Source organism: Oncorhynchus keta, chromosome 14, assembly GCF_023373465.1.
Source record: "Oncorhynchus keta strain PuntledgeMale-10-30-2019 chromosome 14, Oket_V2, whole genome shotgun sequence".
Classification (NCBI taxonomy): domain Eukaryota; kingdom Metazoa; phylum Chordata; class Actinopteri; order Salmoniformes; family Salmonidae; genus Oncorhynchus; species Oncorhynchus keta.
In genome coordinates, this window is record NC_068434.1 from 9,168,743 (window position 1) to 9,192,653 (window position 23,911).

General features: G+C 48.3%; 2 protein-coding genes across 8 annotated transcripts in view; both read left to right on the top strand.

The window, feature by feature from the left end:
- The window catches only part of LOC118392842 (protein FAM214B), a 52,264-nt gene that overhangs the window by 15,827 nt on the left and 12,526 nt on the right, over positions 1-23,911 (top strand). The window contains exons 2-4 of the mRNA XM_052460973.1: positions 19,971-20,157; positions 20,965-21,015; positions 21,686-23,061. Coding sequence (XP_052316933.1) covers positions 21,877-23,061 — 1,185 coding nt within the window. The 5' untranslated portion in view covers positions 19,971-20,157; positions 20,965-21,015; positions 21,686-21,876. The remainder of the gene's footprint in view (positions 1-19,970; positions 20,158-20,964; positions 21,016-21,685; positions 23,062-23,911) is intronic.
- LOC127907189 (serine-rich adhesin for platelets-like) lies at positions 15,473-19,963 on the top strand. 7 transcript variants are annotated; one of them, XM_052460974.1, is made up of 4 exons: positions 15,473-17,733; positions 17,816-17,938; positions 17,980-18,102; positions 18,617-19,963. In XM_052460974.1, exon 4 carries the CDS (start codon positions 18,666-18,668, stop codon positions 19,809-19,811), a length of 1,146 nt encoding a protein of 381 aa, XP_052316934.1. In that variant the 5' UTR covers positions 15,473-17,733; positions 17,816-17,938; positions 17,980-18,102; positions 18,617-18,665; the 3' UTR covers positions 19,812-19,963. The 7 variants fall into 7 exon arrangements, with proteins under 7 accessions (XP_052316934.1, XP_052316939.1, XP_052316937.1 ...); XM_052460979.1 differs by having other exon boundaries at positions 17,816-17,856; XM_052460977.1 differs by having other exon boundaries at positions 17,857-17,938.

The window sequence follows — 23,911 nt, forward strand, 5'->3', positions numbered from 1 at the left end:
TACAGTAGAGAGACTATATACAGTAGAGAGACTATATACAGTAGAGAGGCTATATACAGTAGAGAGGCTATATACAGTAGAGAGACTATATACAGTAGAGAGGCTATGTACAGTAGAGGCTATGTACAGTAGAGAGGCTATATACAGTAGAGAGGCTATATACAGTAGAGAGGCTATGTACAGTAGAGAGGCTATGTACAGTAGAGAGGCTATGTACAGTAGAGAGGCTATATACAGTAGAGATGCTATGTACAGGCACTGGTTAGTCGGGCTGATTTTAGGGTTTTATGTACATGTAAGTATGTTTAAAGTGACTATGCATATATGATAAACAGAGTAGCAGCAGCGTAAAAGAGGTTGGAGATCCTGTTTGAATAACCACTTCCTCCTTCGCTCTTTAAATAGCTCTTAAACGCCACACACACATTATGGAACCAGGCTCGTGACTAGTATACATACAAAAATCACACACTACCAAAGTTAAAAACTCTCCACTGGCTAGTTCTGACATGCCCCTTTTGCTTTGACTCAACAAAACGTATGTGAGGACAACACACACACACACACACACACACACACACACACACACACACACACACAGTCCTCTTTGTCTGTGGTTCTTGTTCAATAACATACAGTACCAAACCCCTTCGACTGTCAGACATACTGAGAGAGAACGCAGAGAAGAAAACAAGTGGGGAGAGAGACACACACACACACACTATCCCCTACTATTCATACTACAACACTTGAAATGTCTATCTGTTCTGAAACCTTTTTGCAGGTGAGGGATCGTCAACGAGGGTCAATGTGTTCTGAAGGTGCTTTCTACAAAGTGTTGCAGTATTTTCCAAAGGAATCATAAAGCCCCTCCTATTATACATGTGTGAGGTTCATGTGATGTCACTGTGTTGTGTGTGTGATATGTATACATGATGTGTGTTCACTGTGTAGTGTGTGTGTATACATGGTGTGTGTGTGTGTGTGTTCACTGTGTGTGTGTGTGTGATGTTTATACATGAGGAGGATGTGATGTCCTGTCTTTTAAATATGTTTTATTCTTGTCTATTAATGTTCTGTATTATGTCATGCTTTGTGTGGACCCCAGGAGGATGTGAATTGCCTGCAGGTTCAGTTTCATGGAGAAGGAGGATCTAAAAAAGGGTGATGGTTCACTAACTGTGGAGATATATTATAAAGAGGGATATATTATACATGGAGAGGAGGATGTGATGGTTCACTGTGGAGATATATTATACATGGAGAGGAGGATGTGATGGTTCACTGTGGAGATATATTATACATGGAGAGGAGGATGTGATGGTTCACTGTGTTGAAGGTAGTGGAGATATATTATACATGGAGAGGAGGATGTGATGGTTCACTGTGGAGATATATTATACATGGAGAGGAGGATGTGATGGTTCACTGTGTTGAAGGCAGTGGAGATATATTATACATGGAGAGGAGGATGTGATGGTTCACCGTGGAGATATATTATACATGGAGAGGAGGATGTGATGGTTCACTGTGGAGATATATTATACATGGAGAGGAGGATGTGATGGTTCACTGTGTTGAAGGTAGTGGAGATATATTATACATGGAGAGGAGGATGTGATGGTTCACTGTGGAGATATATTATACATGGAGAGGAGGATGTGATGGTTCACCGTGGAGATATATTATACATGGAGAGGAGGATGTGATGGTTCACTGTGGAGATATATTATACATGGAGAGGAGGATGTGATGGTTCACTGTGTTGAAGGTAGTGGAGATATATTATACATACAGTGGGGCAAAAAAGTATTTAGTCAGCCGCCAATTGTGCAAGTTCTCCCACTTAAAAAGATGAGAGAGGCCTGTAATTTTCATCATAGGTCCACTTCAACTATGACAGACAAAATGAGGGAGAAAAAAAATCCAGAAAATCACATTGTAGGACATTTAATGAATTTATTTGCAAATACTTTTTTGCCCCACTGTACATACATACATACATACATACATACATACATACATACATCACCCTTAAGTGTTTTGGAAAGAAGAGATCCAGGTCTGTAGTTTTTGATGTCGGAGGAGTAGTGTTGGTTTCTTGAGGAGTAGAGCGACTCGCTCCATCTTGAAGTTAGATGGGAAATAGGAATGGCTGAAGGCCAGGAAATAGGAATGGCTGAAGGCCAGGAAATAGGAATGGCTGAAGGCCAGGAAATAGGAATGGCAGAAGGCCAGGAAATAGGAATGGCAGAAGGCCAGAAATAGGAATGGCAGAAGGCCAGGAAATAGGAATGGCAAGGAATGGCAGAAGGCCAGGATATACGGAATGGCAGAAGGCCAGGAAATAGGAATGGCAGAAGGCCAGGAAATAGGAATGGCAGAAGGCCAGGAAATAGGATATATAGGAATGGCAGAAGGCCAGGAAATAGGAATGGCAGAAGGCCAGGAAATAGGAATGGCAGAAGGCCGGAATGGCAGAAGGCCAGAAGGAAATAGGAATGGCAGAAGGCCAGGAAATAGGAATGGCAGAAGGCCAGGAAATAGGAATGGCAGAAGGCCAGGAAATAGGAATGGCACGGAATGGCAGAAGGCCAGGAAATAGGAATGGCAGAAGGCCAGGAAATACGGAATGGCAGAAGGCCAGGAAATAGGAATGGCAGAAGGCCAGGAAATAGGAATGGCAGAAGGCCAGGATATACGGAATGGCAGAAGGCCAGGAAATAGGAATGGCAGAAGGCCAGGAAATAGGAATGGAAGAAGGCCAGGAAATAGGAATGGCAGAAGGCCAGGAAATAGGAATGGCAGAAGGCCAGGAAATAGGAATGGCAGAAGGCCAGGATATAGGAATGGCAGAAGGCCAGGATATACGGAATGGCAGAAGGCCAGGAAATAGGAATGGCAGAAGGCCAGGAAATAGGAATGGAAGAAGGCCAGGAAATAGGAATGGCAGAAGGCCAGGAAATAGGAATGGCAGAAGGCCAGGAAATAGGAATGGAAGAAGGCCAGGAAATAGGAATGGCAGAAGGCCAGGAAATAGGAATGGCAGAAGGCCAGGAAATAGGAATGGCAGAAGGCCAGGAAATAGGAATGGAAGAAGGCCAGGATATACGGAATGGCAGAAGGCCAGGATATACGGAATGGCAGAAGGCCAGGATATACGGAATGGCAGAAGGCCAGGAAATAGGAATGGCAGAAGGCCAGGAAATAGGAATGGCAGAAGGCCAGGAATGGAAGAAGGCCAGGAAATAGGAATGGCAGAAGGCCAGGATATAGGCCAGGGAATGGCAGAAGGCCAGGAAATATGGAAGAAGGCCAGGAAATAGGAATGGCAGAAGGCCAGGAATATACGGAATGGCAGAAGGCCAGGAGGAATACGGAATGGCAGAAGGCCAGGAAATAGGAATGGCAGAAGGCCAGGAAATAGGAATGGAAGAAGGCCAGGAAATAGGAATGGCAGAAGGCCAGGATATACGGAATGGCAGAAGGCCAGGAAATAGGAATGGCAGAAGGCCAGGATACGGAATGGCAGAAGGCCAGGAATGGCAGAAGGCCAGGATATACGGAATGGCAGAAGGCCAGGAAATAGGAATGGCAGAAGGCCAGGAAATATAGGCCGGAATGGAAGAAGGCCAGGATATACGGAATGGCAGAAGGCCAGGAAATAGGAATGGCAGAAGGCCAGGATAGGAATAGGCCGGAATGGCAGAAGGCCAGGAAATAGGAATGGCAGAAGGCCAGGATATACGGAATGGCAGAAGGCCAGGATATAGGAATGGCAGAAGGCCAGGATAGGAATAGGAATGGCAGAAGGCCAGGATATACGGAATGGCAGAAGGCCAGGAAATACGGAATGGCAGAAGGCCAGGAAATAGGAATGGCAGAAGGCCAGGAGGAATAGGAATGGAAGAAGGCCAGGAAATAGGAATGGCAGAAGGCCAGGAAATAGGAATGGCAGAAGGCCAGGAAATAGGAATGGCAGAAGGCCAGGAAATAGGAATGGAAGAAGGCCAGGAAATAGGAATGGAAGAAGGCCAGGAAATAGGAATGGCAGAAGGCCAGGAAATAGGAATAGCAGAAGGCCAGGAAATAGGAATGGCAGAAGGCCAGGAAATAGGAATGGCAGAAGGCCACGAAATAGGAATGGCAGAAGGCCAGGATATACGGAATGGCAGAAGTCACCTTGCGAGGACACACAACATACTTATTCACTTATTCAGCCGTCCCCATAGGAGTACACGTTTCGGGTCCAGGTAGAACCCTCTGTGGAAAGGGTTCAACGTGTAAACCAAAACAGTGCTACTTGGAACCAAAAGGGGTTCTACCTAAATCAAGAAGGGTTCTTCAAAGAGTTCTCATATGGGGGACAGGTGGAGAACCATTTTATAGGTCCAAGGTGGCACCTTTTTTTTTTGAAAGTGCACTAAAAACGCTGGGACGACACCAGGACGAGTGTGTAGGGCCTGGACGGTACCAGTATCGCTGTACTTGTTAGTATCGTGGCAAGGAAAATAAAACATGAAGCAGACTTCACTTCTTTATGAAAACAGCCCTGATGTTGGAAACAAACATCATTATGTTGTCATCTAGAGTCGCATGTATTTATTTCTCCAAGTTAATGCACACAATATGTTACGTACAGCAGGTTTTAAATAACCAAAGTGTTTAGTCTGCTTCGTGTTTTTTTTTTTGTCATTGGAAAAGGGTTGTGACACTGGAAACGGTGTGTGTGTGTGTGTGTGTGTGTGTGTGTGTGTGTGTGTGTGTGTGTGTGTGTGTGTGTGTGTGTGTGAGAGACACATGGTATCATCAGTGTGTATGGTTGTCAGTGTAATCTCAAACGTTGCTGATTTGTTCCTCGCTGGGCGTCAGTTCAACGTCTGGTTTACGTTGTGTTTTTATGTGCTTGGATTTAGGTTTTAAAGTTGGATAAAGAAAAGACGATGACTTTTTGAAAATGAAATCCGTTTTCTACGTTGATAAAAGTACATCACTTTTCTCTGGGGGTTAAAGGACTTGGCAGTCAAAGGTCTTATATCACAGGAACCAGATACCCTGGAATACATACTGTACCTATAACTGGTAGAGAGGAACTAAGGTGAACATAAACACACACACACACACACACACACAGGCACACACACAGGCACACACACACACACACACACAGGCACACACACACACACAGGCACACACACACAGGCACACACACACACAGGCACACACACACACACAGGCACACACACACAGGCACACACACACAGGCACACACACACAGGCACACACACACACACGCATAGGCACACACACACACAGACACACACACACACAGGCACACACACACACACACACACACATAGGCACAGACACACACACACAGGCACAGACACACACACACAGGCACACACACACAGGCACAGACACACACACACACACAGGCACAGACACACACACACACACACAGGCACAGACACACACACACACACAGACACACACACACACGCACAAGCACAGACACACACACACACAGGCACAGACACACAGACACACACACACAGGCACAGACACACACACACAGGCACAGACACACACACACAGACACACAGACACACACACACAGGCACAGACATACAGACACAGACACACGCACACACACACACGCACAGACACAGACACACAGACACAGACACACACACAGACACATCATTGGGGCTTATCCATGTTAGCTTGGGGGACAGTCAGGAGAGGTGAGGGTCTGTGGAAGCTCTAGCAAAGGAACAGTATGGTTAATCCTAACCACACACACACTGTCATACACACACACACACACACACACACACACACACACACACACAGCTAGACAGGCCCTTGTTGTTGCCATCGAGACAGAGTGTCATTCTAAACATCGTGGGCGGACGCCCTAATGCAGGGATCATCAACTATATTCAGCCGCGGGCCAATTTCTTTTCTGGAGCGGATGGTCGGGTGGGCCAGAACACAATTACATATCATTTGTAGACTGTAAATTAACCGCAAGAATCCCAAACGGATATATTTGACTAAAACATCATTTCGAACCTCGTAAGTCTCTATTATGCATGGGAATACCTTTCTGCTCAGAAAACTGGGAGGGAGGGGGGGCAAATAAAACCATTGCCAGTTGGGGAACCCTAGTGTGTGTGTGTGTGTGTGTGTGTGTGTGTGTGTGTGTGTGTGTGTGTGTGTGTGTGTGTGTGTGTGTGTGTGTGTGTGAGAGAGAGAACAGACTTCTATTCTTAGCTTTTTTTTCAGCTGTACTCAGACACCCTTAAACAGGGGAGGGACTTGAGAGAAGAGGCCACACCCCGTTTGAGAGAAGAGGCCACACCCCGTTTGAGAGAAGAGGCCACACCCCGTTTGAGAGAAGAGGCCACACCCCGTTTGAGAGAAGAGGCCACACCCCGTTTGAGAGAAGAGGCCACACCCCGTTTGAGAGAAGAGGCCACACCCCGTTTGAGAGAAGAGGCCACACCCCGTTTGAGAGAAGAGGCCACACCCCGTTTGAGAGAAGAGGCCACACCCCGTTTGAGAGAAGAGGCCACACCCCGTTTGAGAGAAGAGGCCACACCCGTTTGAGAAGAGGCCACACCCTGTTTTGAGAGGCCACACCCTGTTTGAAGAAGGCCACACCCGTTTGAGAGAAGAGGCCACACCCCGTTTGAGAGAAGAGGCCACACCCCGTTTGAGAGAAGAGGCCACACCCCGTTTGAGAGAAGAGGCCACACCCCGTTTGAGAGAAGAGGCCACACCCCGTTTTCATTATATGGAAGTTAACAAGGGTTCTTAAAGGGGCAGGTGTGTGTGTGTGTGTGTGTGTGTGTGTGTGTGTGTGTGTGTGTGTGTGTGTGTGTGTGTGTGTGTGTGTGTGTGTGTGTGTGTGTTTGATCCTAAATAACAGCGTTGTCTAGTGAAATACAACAGTTCCTATTTAATTGTTTTCTCAGCTGAGGTGAAATATGTTTCATGGAATATAATGAGACCCGAGTACAAAAATACAAGCAGAAGACAAGAGCAGACAATAACATGAGTTTTTGACACACTTGAACCTCTACTGGAAACAGAAGACCTGTCTGTCTGTCTGTCTGTCTGTCTGTCTGTCTGTCTGTCTGTCTGTCTGTCTTCCCCCTCTCGACTCTCCTCCCTTCTCTCTATATTTGGAGGTGAAGAAGCTTCTTGTTTTGCAAGACACACACACACTGTCACATCCTTTCCATGTACAAATAACAACTGAGGCCTAACACACTGTTTCAGGAAATAACAGCTTCTGTTTCGCAAGCTTCTATTAATTCAGCTCCTACACACTCTCACACACACTCTCTCACACACTCTCTCACACACTCTCACACACACTCTCACACTCACTCTCACACTCACTCTCACACTCACACTCACACTCACTCTCACACACACTCTCACACACACTCTCACACTCACTCTCTCACACACTCTCTCACACACTCTCACACACACTCTCACACTCGCTCTCACACACACTCACACTCACACTCACTCTCACACTCACTCACTCACTCTCACACACACTCTCACACACACTCTCACACTCACTCTCACACACACTCACACTCACTCTCACACTCACTCACTCTCACACTCACTCTCACACAAACTCTCACACTCACTCTCACACTCACTCTCACACTCACTCTCACACTCACACTCACACTCACTCTCACACACTCTCACACTCACTCACACTCACTCTCACATGTTCACTCACTCTCACTCTCACACACTCTCTCTCACACACTCTCTCTCTCACTCTCACTCACTCTCACTCTCTCACACACTCTCACACACACTCTCACACTCACTCTCACACTCACTCTCACACTCACACTCACACTCACTCTCACACACTCACTCACACCCACTCTCACATGTTCTCTCACTCTCACACACTCTCTCTCTCACACACTCTCTCACACTCTCACTCACTCTCACTCTCACACACTCTCTCTCTCACACACTCTCTCTCACACTCTCACTCTCACACACTCTCACCCCTTCTGCAAACCTCCCTAAACAATAGCTAGGAGTCAGGGTAGAGCTGTTTTAGTGTAACAGATGATTGACACCGTTTGTGTGTTTTTAAAAGTAACCATTCCTACATAGATGCTGTCTGGTGCCTAAGAGAATGAAGATTCAAATATACTTACCCCTTCCACACACACACAGAGAAATGCTGTTTTAGGAGCGTTCTCTGCTCTCTCTCTGTTTCTGCAAAACAGGCCGGGCAGGTGGGCGGGAAACATCGGCTTCCCTAGCCAATCAGAGCCTCGGCTACTCCAGCTGAACCCCCCGTCTCCCAGCCAATCAGAAGCCAGCTCCTCTCCCCCTTCTCCTCTATATGTGTTCAGTGCTGACTGGAACTACCAGCTGGGAGGAAGAGTGAGGAGAAGCAGAGATAGAGAAAAGGACAGACGGGCTGAGATAGAGGCCTGACGAAAGAGAGAGGCTACGGGGGAAGAGAAGGAGAGAGGCTACGGGGGAAGAGAAGGAGAGAGGCTACGGGGGAAGAGAAGGAGAGAGGCTACGGGGGAAGAGAAGGAGAGAGGCTACGGGGGAAGAGAAGGAGAGAGGCTACGGGGGAAGAGAAGGAGAGAGGCTACGGGGGAAGAGAAGGAGAGAGGCTACGGGGGAAGAGAAGGAGAGAGGCTACGGGGAAGAGAAGGAGAGAGGCTACGGGGAAGAGAAGGAGAGAGGCTACGGGGAAGAGAAGGAGAGAGGCTACGGGGAAGAGAAGGAGAGCGGCTACGGGGGAAGAGAAGGAGAGAGGCTACGGGGAAGAGAAGGAGAGAGGCTACGGGGAAGAGAAGGAGAGAGGCTACGGGGGAAAGAGAAGGAGAGAGGCTACGGGGAAAGAGAAGGAGAGAGGCTACGGGGAAGAGAAGGAGAGAGGCTACGGGGAAGAGAAGGAGAGAGGCTACGGGGGAAGAGAAGGAGAGAGGCTACGGGGAAGAGAAGGAGAGAGGCTACGGGGAAGAGAAGGAGAGCGGCTACGGGGGAAGAGAAGGAGAGAGGCTACGGGGGAAGAGAAGGAGAGAGGCTACGGGGGAAGAGAAGGAGAGAGGCTACGGGGGAAGAGAGAAGGAGAGAGGCTACGGGGAAGAGAAGGAGAGAGGCTACGGGGAAGAGAAGGAGAGAGGCTACGGGGGAAGAGAAGGAGAGAGGCTACGGGGGAAGAGAAGGAGAGAGGCTACGGGGGAAGAGAAGGAGAGAGGCTACGGGGTAAGAGAAGGAGAGAGGCTACGGGGTAAGAGAAGGAGAGAGGCTACGGGGGAAGAGAAGGAGAGAGGCTACGGGGGAAGAGAAGGAGAGAGGCTACGGGGGAAGAGAAGGAGAGCGGCTACGGGGGAAGAGAAGGAGAGAGGCTACGGGGGAAGAGAAGGAGAGAGGCTACGGGGGAAGAGAAGGAGAGCGAGAGAGACATCCTACTAGAATCTGAAGTCAAAATGTTTGATGATCTGGTGCTTCTGTCACCAACCAAGGAGGGCCAACAGCAGCAGTTAGATCAAATCACATTTTATTAGTCACATGCGCCAAATACAACATGTGAAATGCTTACTTACGAGCCCCTAACCAACTATGCAGTTCTAAAAAATATGGTTAAGAATAAGAAATAAAAGTAACAAGTAATTAAAGAGCAACAGTAAAATAACAATAGCGAGACTATATACATGGGGGTACCGGTACAGAGTCAATATGCGGGGCACCAGTTAGTTGAGGTAATATGTAGATGTAGGTAGAGTTATTAATGTGACTATGCATAGATAACAAGAGAGTAGCAGTGGTGTAAAAGGGGGGAGGGGCAATGCAAATAGCCTGGGTAGCCTTTTGATTAGATGTTCAGGAGTCTTGTGGCTTGGGAGGAGAAGCTGTTTAGAAGCCTCTTGGACCTAGACTTGGCGCTCCGGTACCACTTCCAATGTGGTAGCAGAGAGAACAGTCTATGACTAGGGTGGCTGGAGTATTTGACAATTTTTAGGGCCTTCCTCTGACACTGCCTGGTTTCGAGCTCCTGCATGGCAGGAAGCTTGGCCCCAGTGACCTACTGGGACGTTCACACTCTGTAGTGCCATGCGGTCAGAGATGGAGCAGTTGCCATACCAGGCAGTGACGCAACCAGTCAGGATGCTCTCGATGGTGCAGCTATAGAACCTTTTGAGGATCTGAGGACCCGTACCAAATACTTTCAGTCTCCTGAGGGGGAATAGGTTTTGTCATGCCCGCTTCACAACTGCCTTGGTGTGCTTGGACCATGTTAGTTTGTTGGTGATGTGGACGCCAAAGAACTTGAAGCTCTCAATCTTCTCCACTGCAGCCCCATAAACGTGAATGGGGGTGTGCTCTGTCCTCTTTTTCCTGTAGTCCACAATCATCTCCTTTGTCTTGATCACGTTGAGGGAGAGGTTGTAGTCCTGGCACCACACTGCCAGGTCTCTGACCTCCTCCCTATAGGCTGTCTCATCGTTGAGGGAGAGGTTGTTGTCCTGGCACCACACTGCCGGGTCTCTGACCTCCTCCCTATAGGCTGTCTCGTCGTTGTCGGTGATCAGGCCTACCGCTGTTGTGTCATCGCCAAACTTAATGATGGTTTTGGAGTCGTGCCTGGCCGTGCAGTCATGGGTGTACGGGGAGTACAGGAGGGGACTGAGCACGCACCCTTAAGGGGCCCCTGTTTGAGGATCAGCGTGGCAGATGTGTTGTTACCTACCCTGCATTCTGTATGCATCGGGCCCTTCTTTGGACACTGTGTTAACTAACCTCCAGACGAGCTTCAACGCCATACATCACTACTTCCTTGGCCTCCAACTGCTTTTAAATGCTAGGAAAACTAAGTGCATGCACTTCAACCGATTGCTGCCTGCACCCTCTCGCCCGACTAGCATCACTACTCTGGACGGTTCTGACCTAGAATATGTGGACAAATACCTAGGTGTCTGGTTAGACTGTAAACTCTCCTTCCAGACTCACATCAAACATCTCCAATCCAAAATTAAATCTAGAATTGGCTTCCTATTTCGCAAACAAAGCCTCCTTCACTCATGCCGCCAAACATACCCTTGTAAAACTTACTATTCTACCGATCTTTGGCAATGTCATTTACAAAATAGCCCTCAACACTCTACTTAGCAAACTGGATGTAGTCTATCACAGTACCATCCGTTTTATCATCAAATCCCCATATACTACCCACCACTGCGACCTGTATGCTCTCATTGGCTGGCCCTCACTACATATACATTGCAAAACCCACTAGCTCCAGGTCATCTATGTCTTTGCTCGGTAAAGCCCCGCCTCTCAGCTCACTGGTCACCATAGCAACACCATCCTGTAGCACGCGCTCCAGCAGGTATATTTCACTGGTCATCCCCAAAGCCAACACTTCCTTTGGCTGCCTTTCCTTCCAGTTCTCTGCTGCCAGTGACTGGAATGAATTGCAAAAATCTCTGAAGCTGGAGACTCATATCCCTCTTTAAGCAACAACTGTCAGAGCAGCTTACCGATCACTGTACCTGTAATAGCACCCCCAACTACCTCATCCCCATATTATTACTTACCCTCTTGCTCTTTTGCACCCCAGTATCTCTACTTGCACATCAGCATCTGCACATCTATCACTCCAGTATTAATGCTAAATTGTAATTATTTTCACCTCTAGGGCCTATTTATAGTCTACCTCCCTACTCTTCTACATTTGCACACACTGTACATAGATTTTTCAGTGTAACTGTGCGTTTGTTTATGTGTAACTCTGTGTTGTTTTTGTTGCACTGCTTTGCTTTATCTTGGCCAGGTCGCAGTTGTAAATGAGAACTGGTTCTCAACTGGCCAAACTGGTTAAATAAAGGGGAAATTAAAAAATATATATATTTTTTAAAGCACACAAGATATTACAATTTTGAGTGTCTTGTTGGTGGTTTAATCCTCCGCGTAGGTCATCTATTGTATTGTCCATAGATTGCACGTTTGCTAGCAGAATGGAAGGAAGTGGTCGGTTTATTTGATAGTCCCGCCCTCCGGTCCCTTTTTCTCCGCCTCCTCTTCACCAAATCACTGGGATCTGGGCCTGTTCCCGAGAAAGCAGTGTATTGTTCTCGTCAGACTCGTTAACCCTCCTGTTGCGTTCATTTCATGTTAATTAATTCTGTCTTCCCGGTCCAAAATGACCGCCCCATTTTAGCTGATTATAAATCCATAATAATACATATATTATCGCCTAATGTTGTGCTAGATCTTTTTTTATCAAGTTTTTACAAGTTTTGAACTTCTATTTGCTATTTATGGCCTGTAGGCCTTATTGACCTGAGCTCATGCAACTCGTTTTTGAGTAAAAAAAATAAATAAATAAGCATAATGTATGGATTATTTTGACTATAACAAATACTCAGGTGAAACATATTGTGCTATGTTTCACAGACTACTTTGTGTCAAAGTTTAACAAGGACTCTCTCCTCCTCACCAGTGTCATGATCAAAGATATGATCAAGAGCCTCACATACAGTATATTGTTTGGTCATTGCGCTGCCACAGAATTAAATTGTGAGCAAGGCCTCAAAAAAGCTTTATATACCAGAGCTGTGAGAGAAGTTCTATATATTTTTGAAACAATGTTGTGATTGTTAGAATGCCAACAGGTGTGGTTCCCGTGGGGGTTGTCATGGTAGCCAAGAAGGGGAGTGAGGTGTGTGTGTGTGTGCTCAAACACACTTGCACCTGGGGGTCTGGGAGAGGAAGGGTGTCCATCTGATGAATGGGCATGTGCCTGAACATCAATTTTATACATTGATTGTAGTCTCACCCTTTTATTTCTAATGACCGGTCATTTTTGACACCACAAGTGTTACAAAAGTTAAAGAAAACACCCAAAATGTAATGTAAATCATCCAACTGTATTGTGTGTGTTCAGATGCCCTGTGTGGACGAACTTCTATGAGTGTAATATATATTGTTTATTTCAGAGAAAGGGGAGAGAAAGAGGGGCTATCTGGGAAGAGAAAGTTAGAGAGAGGCTACAGGGGAGGAGAAGGTTAGAGAGAGGCTACAGGGGAAGAGAAGGTTAGAGAGAGGCTACAGGGGAGGAGAAGGTTAGAGAGAGGCTACAGGGGAAGAGAAGGTTAGAGAGAGGCTACAGGGGAAGAGAAGGTTAGAGAGAGGCTACAGGGGAGGAGAAGGTTAGAGAGAGGCTACAGGGGAAGAGAAGGTTAGAGAGAGGCTACAGGGGAGGAGAAGGTTAGAGAGAGGCTACAGGGGAGGAGAAGGTTAGAGAGAGGCTACAGGGGAGGAGAAGGTTAGAGAGAGGCTACAGGGGAAGAGAAGGTTAGAGAGAGGCTACAGGGGAGGAGAAGGCTAGAGAGAGGCTACAAGGGAGGAGAAGGTTAGAGAGAGGCTACAGGGGAAGAGAAGGTTAGAGAGAGGCTACAGGGGAAGAGAAGGTTAGAGAGAGGCTACAGGGGAGGAGAAGGTTAGAGAGAGGCTACAGGGGAGGAGAAGGTTAGAGAGAGGCTACAGGGGAGGAGAAGGTTAGAGAGAGGCTACAGGGGAGGAGAAGGCTAGAGAGAGGCTACAGGGGAGGAGAAGGTTAGAGAGAGGCTACAGGGGAGGAGAAGGTTAGAGAGAGGCTACAGGGGAAGAGAAGGTTAGAGAGAGGCTACAGGGGAGGAGAAGGTTAGAGAGAGGCTACAGGGGAAGAGAAGGTTAGAGAGAGGCTACAGGGGAAGAGAAGGTTAGAGAGAGGCTACAGGGGAAGAGAAAGTTAGAGAGAGGCTACAGGGGAGGAGAAGGTTAGAGAGAGGCTACAGGGGAGGAGAAGGTTAGAGAGAGGCTACAGGGGAAGAGAAGGTTAGAGAGAGGCTACAGGGGAAGAGAAGGTTAGAGAGAGGCTACAGGGGAAGAGAAGGTTAGAGAGAGGCTACAGGGGAAGAGAAGGTTAGAGAGAGGCTACAGGGGAAGAGAAGGTTAGAGAGAGGCTACAGGGGAAGAGAAGGTTAGAGAGAGGCTACAGGGGAGGAGAAGGTTAGAGAGAGGCTACAGGGGAAGAGAAGGTTAGAGAGAGGCTACAGGGGAAGAGAAGGCTAGAGAGAGGCTACAGGGGAGGAGAAGGTTAGAGAGAGGCTACAGGGGAGGAGAAGGCTAGAGAGGCTACAGGGAGGAGAAGGTTAGAGAGAGGCTACAGGGGAAGAGAAGGTTAGAGAGAGGCTACAGGGGAAGAGAAGGTTAGAGAGAGGCTACAGGGGAGGAGAAGGTTAGAGAGAGGCTACAGGGGAGGAGAAGGTTAGAGAGAGGCTACAGGGGAGGAGAAGGTTAGAGAGAGGCTACAGGGGAGGAGAAGGTTAGAGAGAGGCTACAGGGGAGGAGAAGGCTAGAGAGAGGCTACAGGGGAGGAGAAGGTTAGAGAGAGGCTACAGGGGAAGAGAAGGTTAGAGAGAGGCTACAGGGGAAGAGAAGGTTAGAGAGAGGCTACAGGGGAAGAGAAGGTTAGAGAGAGGCTACAGGGGAAGAGAAGGTTAGAGAGAGGCTACAGGGGAGGAGAAGGTTAGAGAGAGGCTACAGGGGAGGAGAAGGTTAGAGAGAGGCTACAGGGGAAGAGAAGGTTAGAGAGAGGCTACAGGGGAAGAGAAGGTTAGAGAGAGGCTACAGGGGAAGAGAAAGTTAGAGAGAGGCTACAGGGGAGGAGAAGGTTAGAGAGAGGCTACAGGGGAGGAGAAGGTTAGAGAGAGGGGAGGAGAAGGTTAGAGAGAGGCTACAGGGGAAGAGAAGGCTAGAGAGAGGCTACAGGGGAGGAGAAGGTTAGAGAGAGGCTACAGGGGAAGAGAAGGTTAGAGAGAGGCTACAGGGGAGGAGAAGGTTAGAGAGAGGCTACAGGGGAAGAGAAGGTTAGAGAGAGGCTACAGGGGAAGAGAAAGTTAGAGAGAGGCTACAGGGGAGGAGAAGGTTAGAGAGAGGCTACAGGGGAGGAGAAGGAGCCAGTGAACAGCCTTCATTGTTGTCAAGTTATTTGGGAGGACTGAAAGAAAGAGAGTGTGATCGAGTGGAGGAAGGGGGAGGGGGAAGTAGAGTGAGCATGCAAGAGAGGTGGGAGGGGGTTTGTGTGCATGTGTACGTGTAAAAAGAGTGACTGGGGCAGCAAGAGGGATAGAGTTAACGTTGTTGGGCATACCAGTACATCACAGGAGGGGAGGAGAGCAGAAACAGCCTCTACACCACTAGAGCAACCTGATCAGTACTGGCCTTGGGAACAACTTTTTCACACAGGACTGTTTCTCTCTTAAACACCCTATTCAGGCAGAGGAGGCCAAGCAAGGAATAAATAGCGAAGATAAAGAGATGGGAGTGAAGGCAAGCTGACCTGCTATACATAACTCTTAGCTGAAAGAGAGACACCATTCACCAGAGGTACTTAGCTGTGTCTCTGTGAGAATGATAATGGGGTGGGAGAAGCCTTAGCTGTGTCTCTGTGAGGGAGAGAATGATAATGGAGAGAGAATCCTTAGCTGTGTCTCTGTGAGGGTGAGAATGATAATGGAGAGAGAAGCCTTAGCTGTGTCACTGTGAGGGTGAGAATAATGGAGAGAGAAGCCTTAGCTTTGTCTCTGTGAGGGTGAGAATGATAATGGAGAGAGAAGCCTTAGCTGCGTCTCTGTGAGGGTGAGAATGGTAATGGAGAGAGAAGCCTTAGCTGTGTCTCTGTGAGGGTGAGAATGATAATGGAGAGAGAAGCCTTAGCTGCGTCTCTGTGAGGGTGAGAATGGTAATGGAGAGAGAAGCCTTAGCTGTGTCTCTGTGAGGGTGAGAATGATAATGGAGAGAAAAGCCTTAGCTGTGTCTCTGTGAGGGAGAGAATGTTAATGGAGAGAGAAGCCTTAGCTGTGTCTCTGTGAGGGTGAGAATGATAATGGAGAGAGACGTCTTAGCTTTGTCTCTGTGAGGGTGAGAATGATAATGGAGAGAGAAGCCTTGGCTGCTAGCTATGTTCCTGTTGTCTTTCTGTGTTGTCAGTGTCAGGAGGCCTGGCACTCAGCAGCTCCTAAAATGGCCTCATAGAAGAGAGAGTGAGAGAGACCCCTGTCAAATAGCATTCTCAGCAACTATCCAACTGAGCTGTTGGCTTAGCTAAGACCCCCATATCTCTCTCTCTCGCTCTCCATTTCTCAATTCAAACAGGATTTATTGGCATGGGAAACGTATGTTTACATAGTCAAAGCAAGTGAAATAACCAGAAATTGCCAACAAACATTACACACACACAAAAAAAAAAATATTTATCTTTCCTCTCTGTTCTGTTCTCTCTCGGCTCTCTCTGTTTTATCTCGGCTCTGTCGGTTCTCTCTCTCTCTGTTTGTAGTCTGTCATTACATCCCTCCCTCCCCCTGTTCACGATGACGTCCCATTCTAACACTGTGGCTCACGCTAACCTACAGTGCATTCGGAAATTATTTGATCCCTTGACCCCTTTTCCCTATTTTGTTCCATGTTTTTTTTAGAGTAAGGCTCTAATGTATCAGCAATCTACACACACTACCCCATAATTGCAAATATATAAACAGAAATACCTTATTTACAGATATTTTGCTGTGAGACTCGAAATTGAGCTCAGGTGTATCCTTTTTCCATTGATCATCTTTGAGATGTTTCTACAACTTGATTGGAGTCCATCTGTGGTAAATTCAATTGATTGGACATGATTTGAAAAGGTACACACCTGTACCTAGGTCCAACAGCTGACAGTGCACGTCAGAGCAGAAACCAAGCCATGAGGTCCAAGGAATTGTCCTTAGAGCTCCGATACAGAATTGTGTCGAGGCACAGATCTGGGGAAGGGTACCAAAACATGTCTGTAGCATTGAAGGTCCCCAAGAACACAGTGGCCTCCATCATTCATAAATGGACTACGTTTGTAACCACCAAGACTCTTCCTAGAGCTGGCCGCCTGGCCAAACTGAGCAATCGGGGGGAAAAGGGCCTTGGTCAGGAAGGTGACCAAGAACCCGATGGTCACTCTGACAGAGCTCTAGAGCTCCTCTGTGGAGATGGTGGTCCTGCTGGAAGGTTCTGCCAACTCTGCATAACTCCACCAATCAGGTCTTTACGGTAGAGTGACCAGATGGAATCCACTCCTCAGTAAAAAGAACATGACAGAGAGATCCTTGATGAAAACCTGCTCCAGAGCGCTCAGGACCTCCAACTGGGGAGAAGGTTCACCTTCCAACAGGACAACGACCCTAAGCACACAGCCAAGACAACACAGGAGTGGCTTCGGGACAAGTCTCTGAATGTCCTTGAGTGGCCCAGCCAGAGCCCGGACTTGAACCCGATCGAACATCTCTGAAGAGACCTGAAAATAGCTGTGCAGCGACGCTCCCCATCCAACCTGACAGAGCTTGAGAAGATCTGCAGAGAAGAATGGGAGAAACTCCCAAATACAGGTGTGCCAAGCTTGTAGCGTCGTCCCCAAGAAAACTTGAGGCTGTAATCGCTGACAAAGGTGCTTCAACAAAGTACTGAGTAAAGGGTCTGAATACTTATGTGAATGTTCAGTTTTTTAAATATTTTTTTTTATACATTTTCCAAAAAATATCTAAAAACCTGTTTTTGATTTGTCATTATGGGGTATTCTGTGTAGATTGATTTATACAGTAACTGTATACCTGAGTCGATGTGCAGGGGTACGAGGTAATAACATGGCTATATACAGGGAGTACCAGGGGTACATGGTAATAACATGGCTATATACAGGGAATACCAGGGGTACGAGGTAATAACATGGCTATATACAGGGAGTACCAGGGGTACGAGGTAATAACATGGCTATATACAGGGAGTACCAGGGGTACGAGGTAATAACATGGCTATATACAGGGAGTACCAGGGGTACGAGGTAATAACATGGCTATATACAGGGAGTACCAGGGGTACAAGGTAATAACATGGCTATATACAGGGAGTACCAGGGGTACGAGGTAATAACATGGCTATATACAGGGAGTACCAGGGGTACGAGGTAATAACATGGCTATATACAGGGAGTACCAGGGGTACGAGGTAATAACATGGCTATATACAGTACATATGGGGTACGAGGTAAAAGTGGCTATATACAGGGAATAGATGTGGGTGTGTGTGTAATAACATGGCTATATACAGGGAGTACCTCGAGGTAACCCATGCTGGTATACAGGGAGTACCTGGTAATAACATGGCTATATACAGGGATCTTGGCCCCAGTGATAACATGGCTATATACAGGGAGTACCAAGCAGTTGACATGGCTATATACAGGGAGTACCAGCCAGTCAAGATGCATCTATATACAGGGTGCAGCTGTAGAACACTGTAGAGGGTCAAATATGGCTTTCAGTACCAGGGTGATTCTGGCTGATGCCATGCAGGAGTACAGGAACACTAATAGACATGGCTATATACAGGGAGTACTCGGGGTCTTTAATAACATGGCTATATACAGGGAATACCAGGGGTACAAGGTAATAACATGGCTCTATATACAGGGAGTACCTCGAGGTAATCTGGCTATATACAGGGAATACCAGGGGTCGAGGTAATAACATGGCTATATACAGGGAGTACCAGGGGTACGAGGTAATAACATGGCTATATACAGGGAGTACCGGGGTATATATACTTCAATTCAAGGAGCTTTATTGGCATGGGAAACATGTGTTAACATTGCCAAAGCAGGTGAGGTAGATATCTCTCTCTCTCTCTTTACCTCTCTCTTTCTCTCTCTAAAACCTCTCTCTCTCTCTTTACCTTTATCTCTCTCTCTCTCTCTACCTCTCTCTCTCTACCTCTCTCTCTCTACCTCTCTCTCTCTCTACCTCTCTCTCTCTCTTTATCTCTCTCTTTCTCTACCTCTCTCTCTTTATCTCTCTCTTTCTCTACCTCTCTCTCTCTCCACCTATCTCTCTCTACCTCTCTCTCTCTACCTCTCTCTCTACCTCTCTCTCTCTCTATCTCTACCCCTCTCTCTCTCTCTCTCTCTCTCTCTCTCTACCTCTCTCTACCTCTACCTCTCTCTACCTCTCTTTACCTCTCTCTCTCTACATCTCTCTCTCTCTCTCTATCTCTACCTCTCTCTCTCTCTCTCTACCTCTCTCTACCTCTACCTCTCTCTACCTCTCTTTACCTCTCTCTCTCTCTCTCTCTCTCTCTCTCTCTCTCTCTCTCTCTCTCTCTCTCTCTCTCTCTCTCTCTCTCTCTCTCTCTCTCTCTCTCTCTCTCTCTCTCTCTCTACCTCTCTCTCTCTCTACCTCTCTCTCTATTTATATATGATATGTCAGGCGTTCATAAATATCTTGTCATCGTCAGCTCTTCTCTTCTCTTCTCACATGATAACTTGCTCGTGTTCCATATTCCATTTAAGACAGTACTTGGTTGCTCGTTGCAACATTACTGAAGTTGAAACTGATCTGCTGGTAATTTCATCTCTGCCAATAGGAGATGTTGGCGGTAGTATTTTGAATCACTGTAATATAAATATAATTTCTCTGCATTTGTTGGAATCCCAGCAAGATTTTTCATTTATATTCTGTTCACATTTATGGTGCCCATGTCACGTTGACCTTCTGCAGCGGCCATCTTGTTTCGTTATAGGATGTTTTCTTGGAACAGTATCTTTCTCTCTCTGTGGAGGAGCACAAAGGGCCTGTTGTCAAGGCTGCAGGTTGCCATGGAAGCAGCTTGTTCATGGGAGCATGTTCTGGTCCAAAGGTTCAGCTTATTTGACTGGTTAATCTCTGCAATAAAAAATCTCATTCTCAGGAATTCCCTGATGGCCAGAATTATCTACTGAGGGGTTCCCTCACTGCAAGGTCCTGATAGAATTGTCCATAGGTTGACTGTGATAAATCAGTTAATTGATTAAGCTAATTCTCTCTCTCTTGTGTCTCTAGGGATTCTCTGTGGAATGACCGTGTCATGATGCAGTCGTTGAGTCTCACCCCGCACCCAGGTGACGAGGGAGGGTGTCTCCGGCCGTCGGCCAATCACAGAAGGTGCTTTAGGATAGTCACTTCCTGTTTGTGTTCATCAATACTTCCTCTCGGAACCCTCCAGCCTCACTGACGTCCCGCCCCCTTGGTGAGTTTGCCACTCAATCAATGTAGGCTACTTTCAGCCAACACTTCTTAGTAGAGAATCTAACTCCATTCTATCTTTTATTGTCTGTCTGTCTGTCTGTCTGTCTGTCTGTCTGTCTGTCTGTCTGTCTCTCTCTCGCTCTCTGTCTGTCTGTCTCTCTCTCGCTCTCTGTCTGTCTGTCTCTCTCTCGCTCTCTGTCTGTCTGTCTCTCTCTCGCTCTCTGTCTGTCTGTCTCTCTCTCGCTCTCTGTCTGTCTGTCTCTCTCTCGCTCTCTGTCTGTCTGTCTCTCTCTCGCTCTCTGTCTGTCTGTCTCTCTCTCGCTCTCTGTCTGTCTGTCTCTCTCTCGCTCTCTGTCTGTCTGTCTCTCTCTCGCTCTCTGTCTGTCTGTCTCTCTCTCGCTCTCTGTCCGTCTGTCTCTCTCTCGCTCTCTGTCCGTCTGTCTCTCTTTCGCTCTGTCTCTGTCTCTCTCTTTCGTTCTGTCTCTGTCTCTCTCTTTCGTTCTGTCTCTCTCTCTCTCTTTCATTCTGTCTCTGTCTCTCTCTCTTTTGTTCTGTCTCTGTCTCTCTCTCTTTTGTTCTGTCTCTCTCTCTCTTTTGTTCTGTCTCTCTCTCTTTTGTTCTGTCTCTGTCTCTCTCTCTTTTGTTCTGTCTCTCTCTCTCTTTTGTTCTGTCTCTCTCTCTTTTGTTCTGTCTCTGTCTCTCTCTCTTTTGTTCTGTCTCTGTCTCTCTCTCTTTTGTTCTGTCTCCGTCTCTGTCGCTATGTCTCTGTCGCTATGTCTCTGTCTCTCTCTCTATTTTCTCTCTCCAGGCCGAAGTGCCAGGATTCCGGTCTGGAAGAAGGTTTCGACTGCCCCTACAGGTTTGTTTAGGTACTGCAGTTTAACTGACACCAGGTCCAGAAACACCCATTTCCAGTTAGATACTTTCGTCATCCCTTTTGTGCACAAAGCAATATTGAATTATTAAAATAATTGTCATGTTCTCGGATGACGTGATGAAGTGGTCGCTGCTCGCACGGCTCCCTGTGCACACTGAGTGCTAGTGCATGTGATGTTAGTCTGTGTAAACCGGATGCAACCCGGATATAGACAGTCCATGAATCGGCGTATGCTCACTTGAGTAGATTACCTCTCAGACAACGGGCGGAGATATCGGACACAGTTTCCAGTTCTTTATAAAAAAAACTCAGTGCTCCAGGCGGTAGGTAGTTCCTGTATCCAACACCTTCCATCACTTCCTCTTCTTCCTGAAGCCCCGCCCCTTCCCGTGTGGCTGTGTGGGGATACTGGCGCTAGCTGCCACATGTCGTAGCCATGGTGATAGATAGGTAACCGTGGTAGGAGTCTGTGGGCACAGCTTTCTGATGTTGTGCCAGGTGTTGACGGGTCAGGAGGGTATCATCGGGCACAGAGGTGAGACAGGAAGCGTGTTTACATTCACATTGTATTAGTGGGATAGTTATCAGGGCATGTCCTGTTTCATCATTGATAACTTGTTGCTGAGTGTGTCACACCTTTTCCTCTTCTCAGGTGCTATGCGTCTCTACTTCCTGGTTTACCGTGTGCTGATGATGTCACAGAAGGAAGTATAGGACCTCTCTGCCTGTAGAACATCAGCCTCCTTGCACTTTCTAGAACTTCCTGTTTCCTGCTGCTGCTTGCACAACATCTCTTAGACACTCTTAAGGCTCTGACCTCTAACCTCTGAACCCCAAGCAGCCATGAGGCACATTCACGTAGATCTGACGCGCGGCAGCAAGGAGGAACTGGCTCCTGTGGAGCTTCCATCCCACGAGGGGGACCTGTCTTCTCCTGCAGCCCCCTCACAGGGCCCTGATCCTGGGGTGATGGTTGGGGTTTCCAGGCACTTTGGTCAGGAGCAGCTGCGTCTCCAGAAGGTCTACCAGCTCTCTATCTTCTCCCAGCTGGGGGGGTTCTCAACCTCCGACCCCCCCAGGACAAGTGAGGCCCAGCCGGGACAGGCCCCTCGGATAGCCAGGCAGGGGGTCAAGAGGGGCCTGGAGGAGCCCAAGCTTAGCCACAAATGGCCCCACCTGGCTGGGGACACATACAGAGATGGTGACACCCTGGAAGAAGGGGTTCTGTGTGGGCCAGGACCTGGGGTAGGGGTTGGGATGGGGGTAGGGGTAGGGGTAGGGCAGGTATTCTCCTGCGTCATGGTCGATCACAGAGACTCAGATGGGGACCTGTCACCTAGATCCCCCCCACCTGAACCCCTCTCCCCCGGCCACACCCCCGCCCGACGCCCCGCCCAGCACAACCACGACAGGCCAGTCCCGGACCTGTGGGCTCCGCTGTCTCCCCACAGCTCCCCTGGCTCCCGCAGCCCCTTACCCAGCACAGAGCCTCCTTCTGATCCTGGAGGGTCCGGGACGGGCTGCAGTAGTGGCTCCTCATTGGGACAGCGTCAGCCCAACTCCTGCAGTGACGAGGGTTCCTATTGGGCCCCCGGAGCCTTCGAAACCCCAAATCCCCCTGGACCTCCCCTCGAACCTACAGGCTCCCTCTCCCCCCACTACCTTCTCACCACAGACCCCAAGGGTCCCGGGGAGGGCAGTGAGTGTGGGGCCGAACTAGAATCCACCCCGCCCCGTCCCAGTACCACAGCATCCACCAACGAGCTGGCCTCCCTGGAGAAGACTCCCAGCACCAGCGGGTTCCGTGGGGTCCCCTCGGTCCCCTGCCCTGCTAAGAAGAAACTTCTATCCTCTAGCGACACAGCAGAGTCGTGTTCGGAGGATGAGGGCCCCTCTACCTCTAAGAGGAGCCGGCTGGCCCTGCTGGCCCCTGGCTTAGGGCTGGCCTCCTGCAGGGGCACCGATGCCAAGGCTGCCTCCTTCTGGAGCCACCTGCTGCCTAACGCACAGGGCCGGGACCATGCCAAGGTGAGGAGTACAGACTAGCACACACAGAAGACTATACCCTGTTCGTAGTTTGTGCTGTCAGGCGTGTCATTGTGGCAGGCAGCTTCCCTTTTTAATGTAACAGTCATTTGACAGCCGAGTGGCTCCAGAATGTCTATTGAGAGAGCCTGTATTGTTCTCCCTATGCTACGTGTTCTGCCTGCCTGTGCTGCTGTCGCCCGATAGAACCCCCTACCAAACTACACAGGTCAAACACACACTGGTACACACACTGGTACACACACTGGTACACACACACACACACACACACACACACACACACACACACACACACACACACACACACATACATACGCACACACACGCATGCACACACACTGGTACACACACACACACTGGTACACACACACACACACACTGCTACACACACACACAGACACACACAGACACACACTGGTACACAGGCACCCACTGGCACACACACACACACACAGACACACACTGGTACACACACACACACACACACAGACACACACGGGTACACACACACACACTGGTACACACACACACTGGTACACACACACTGGTACACACACACACACTGGTACACACACACATAGACACACACAGACACACACTGGTACACAGGCACCCACTGGCACAGACACACACAGACACACACTGGTACACTCTCTCTAGTTCTGTCCGTCTCTCTCTCTCTGGTTCTGTCCGTCTCTCTGTCTCTCTGTCTCTCTCTCTCTCTGTGTGTCTCTGTGTCTCTGTCTCTTTCTCTGTCTCTCTCTCTGTCTGTCTGTCTGTCTGTCTGTCTGTCTGTCTGTCTCTGTCTGTCTGTCTGTCTGTCTGTCTGTCT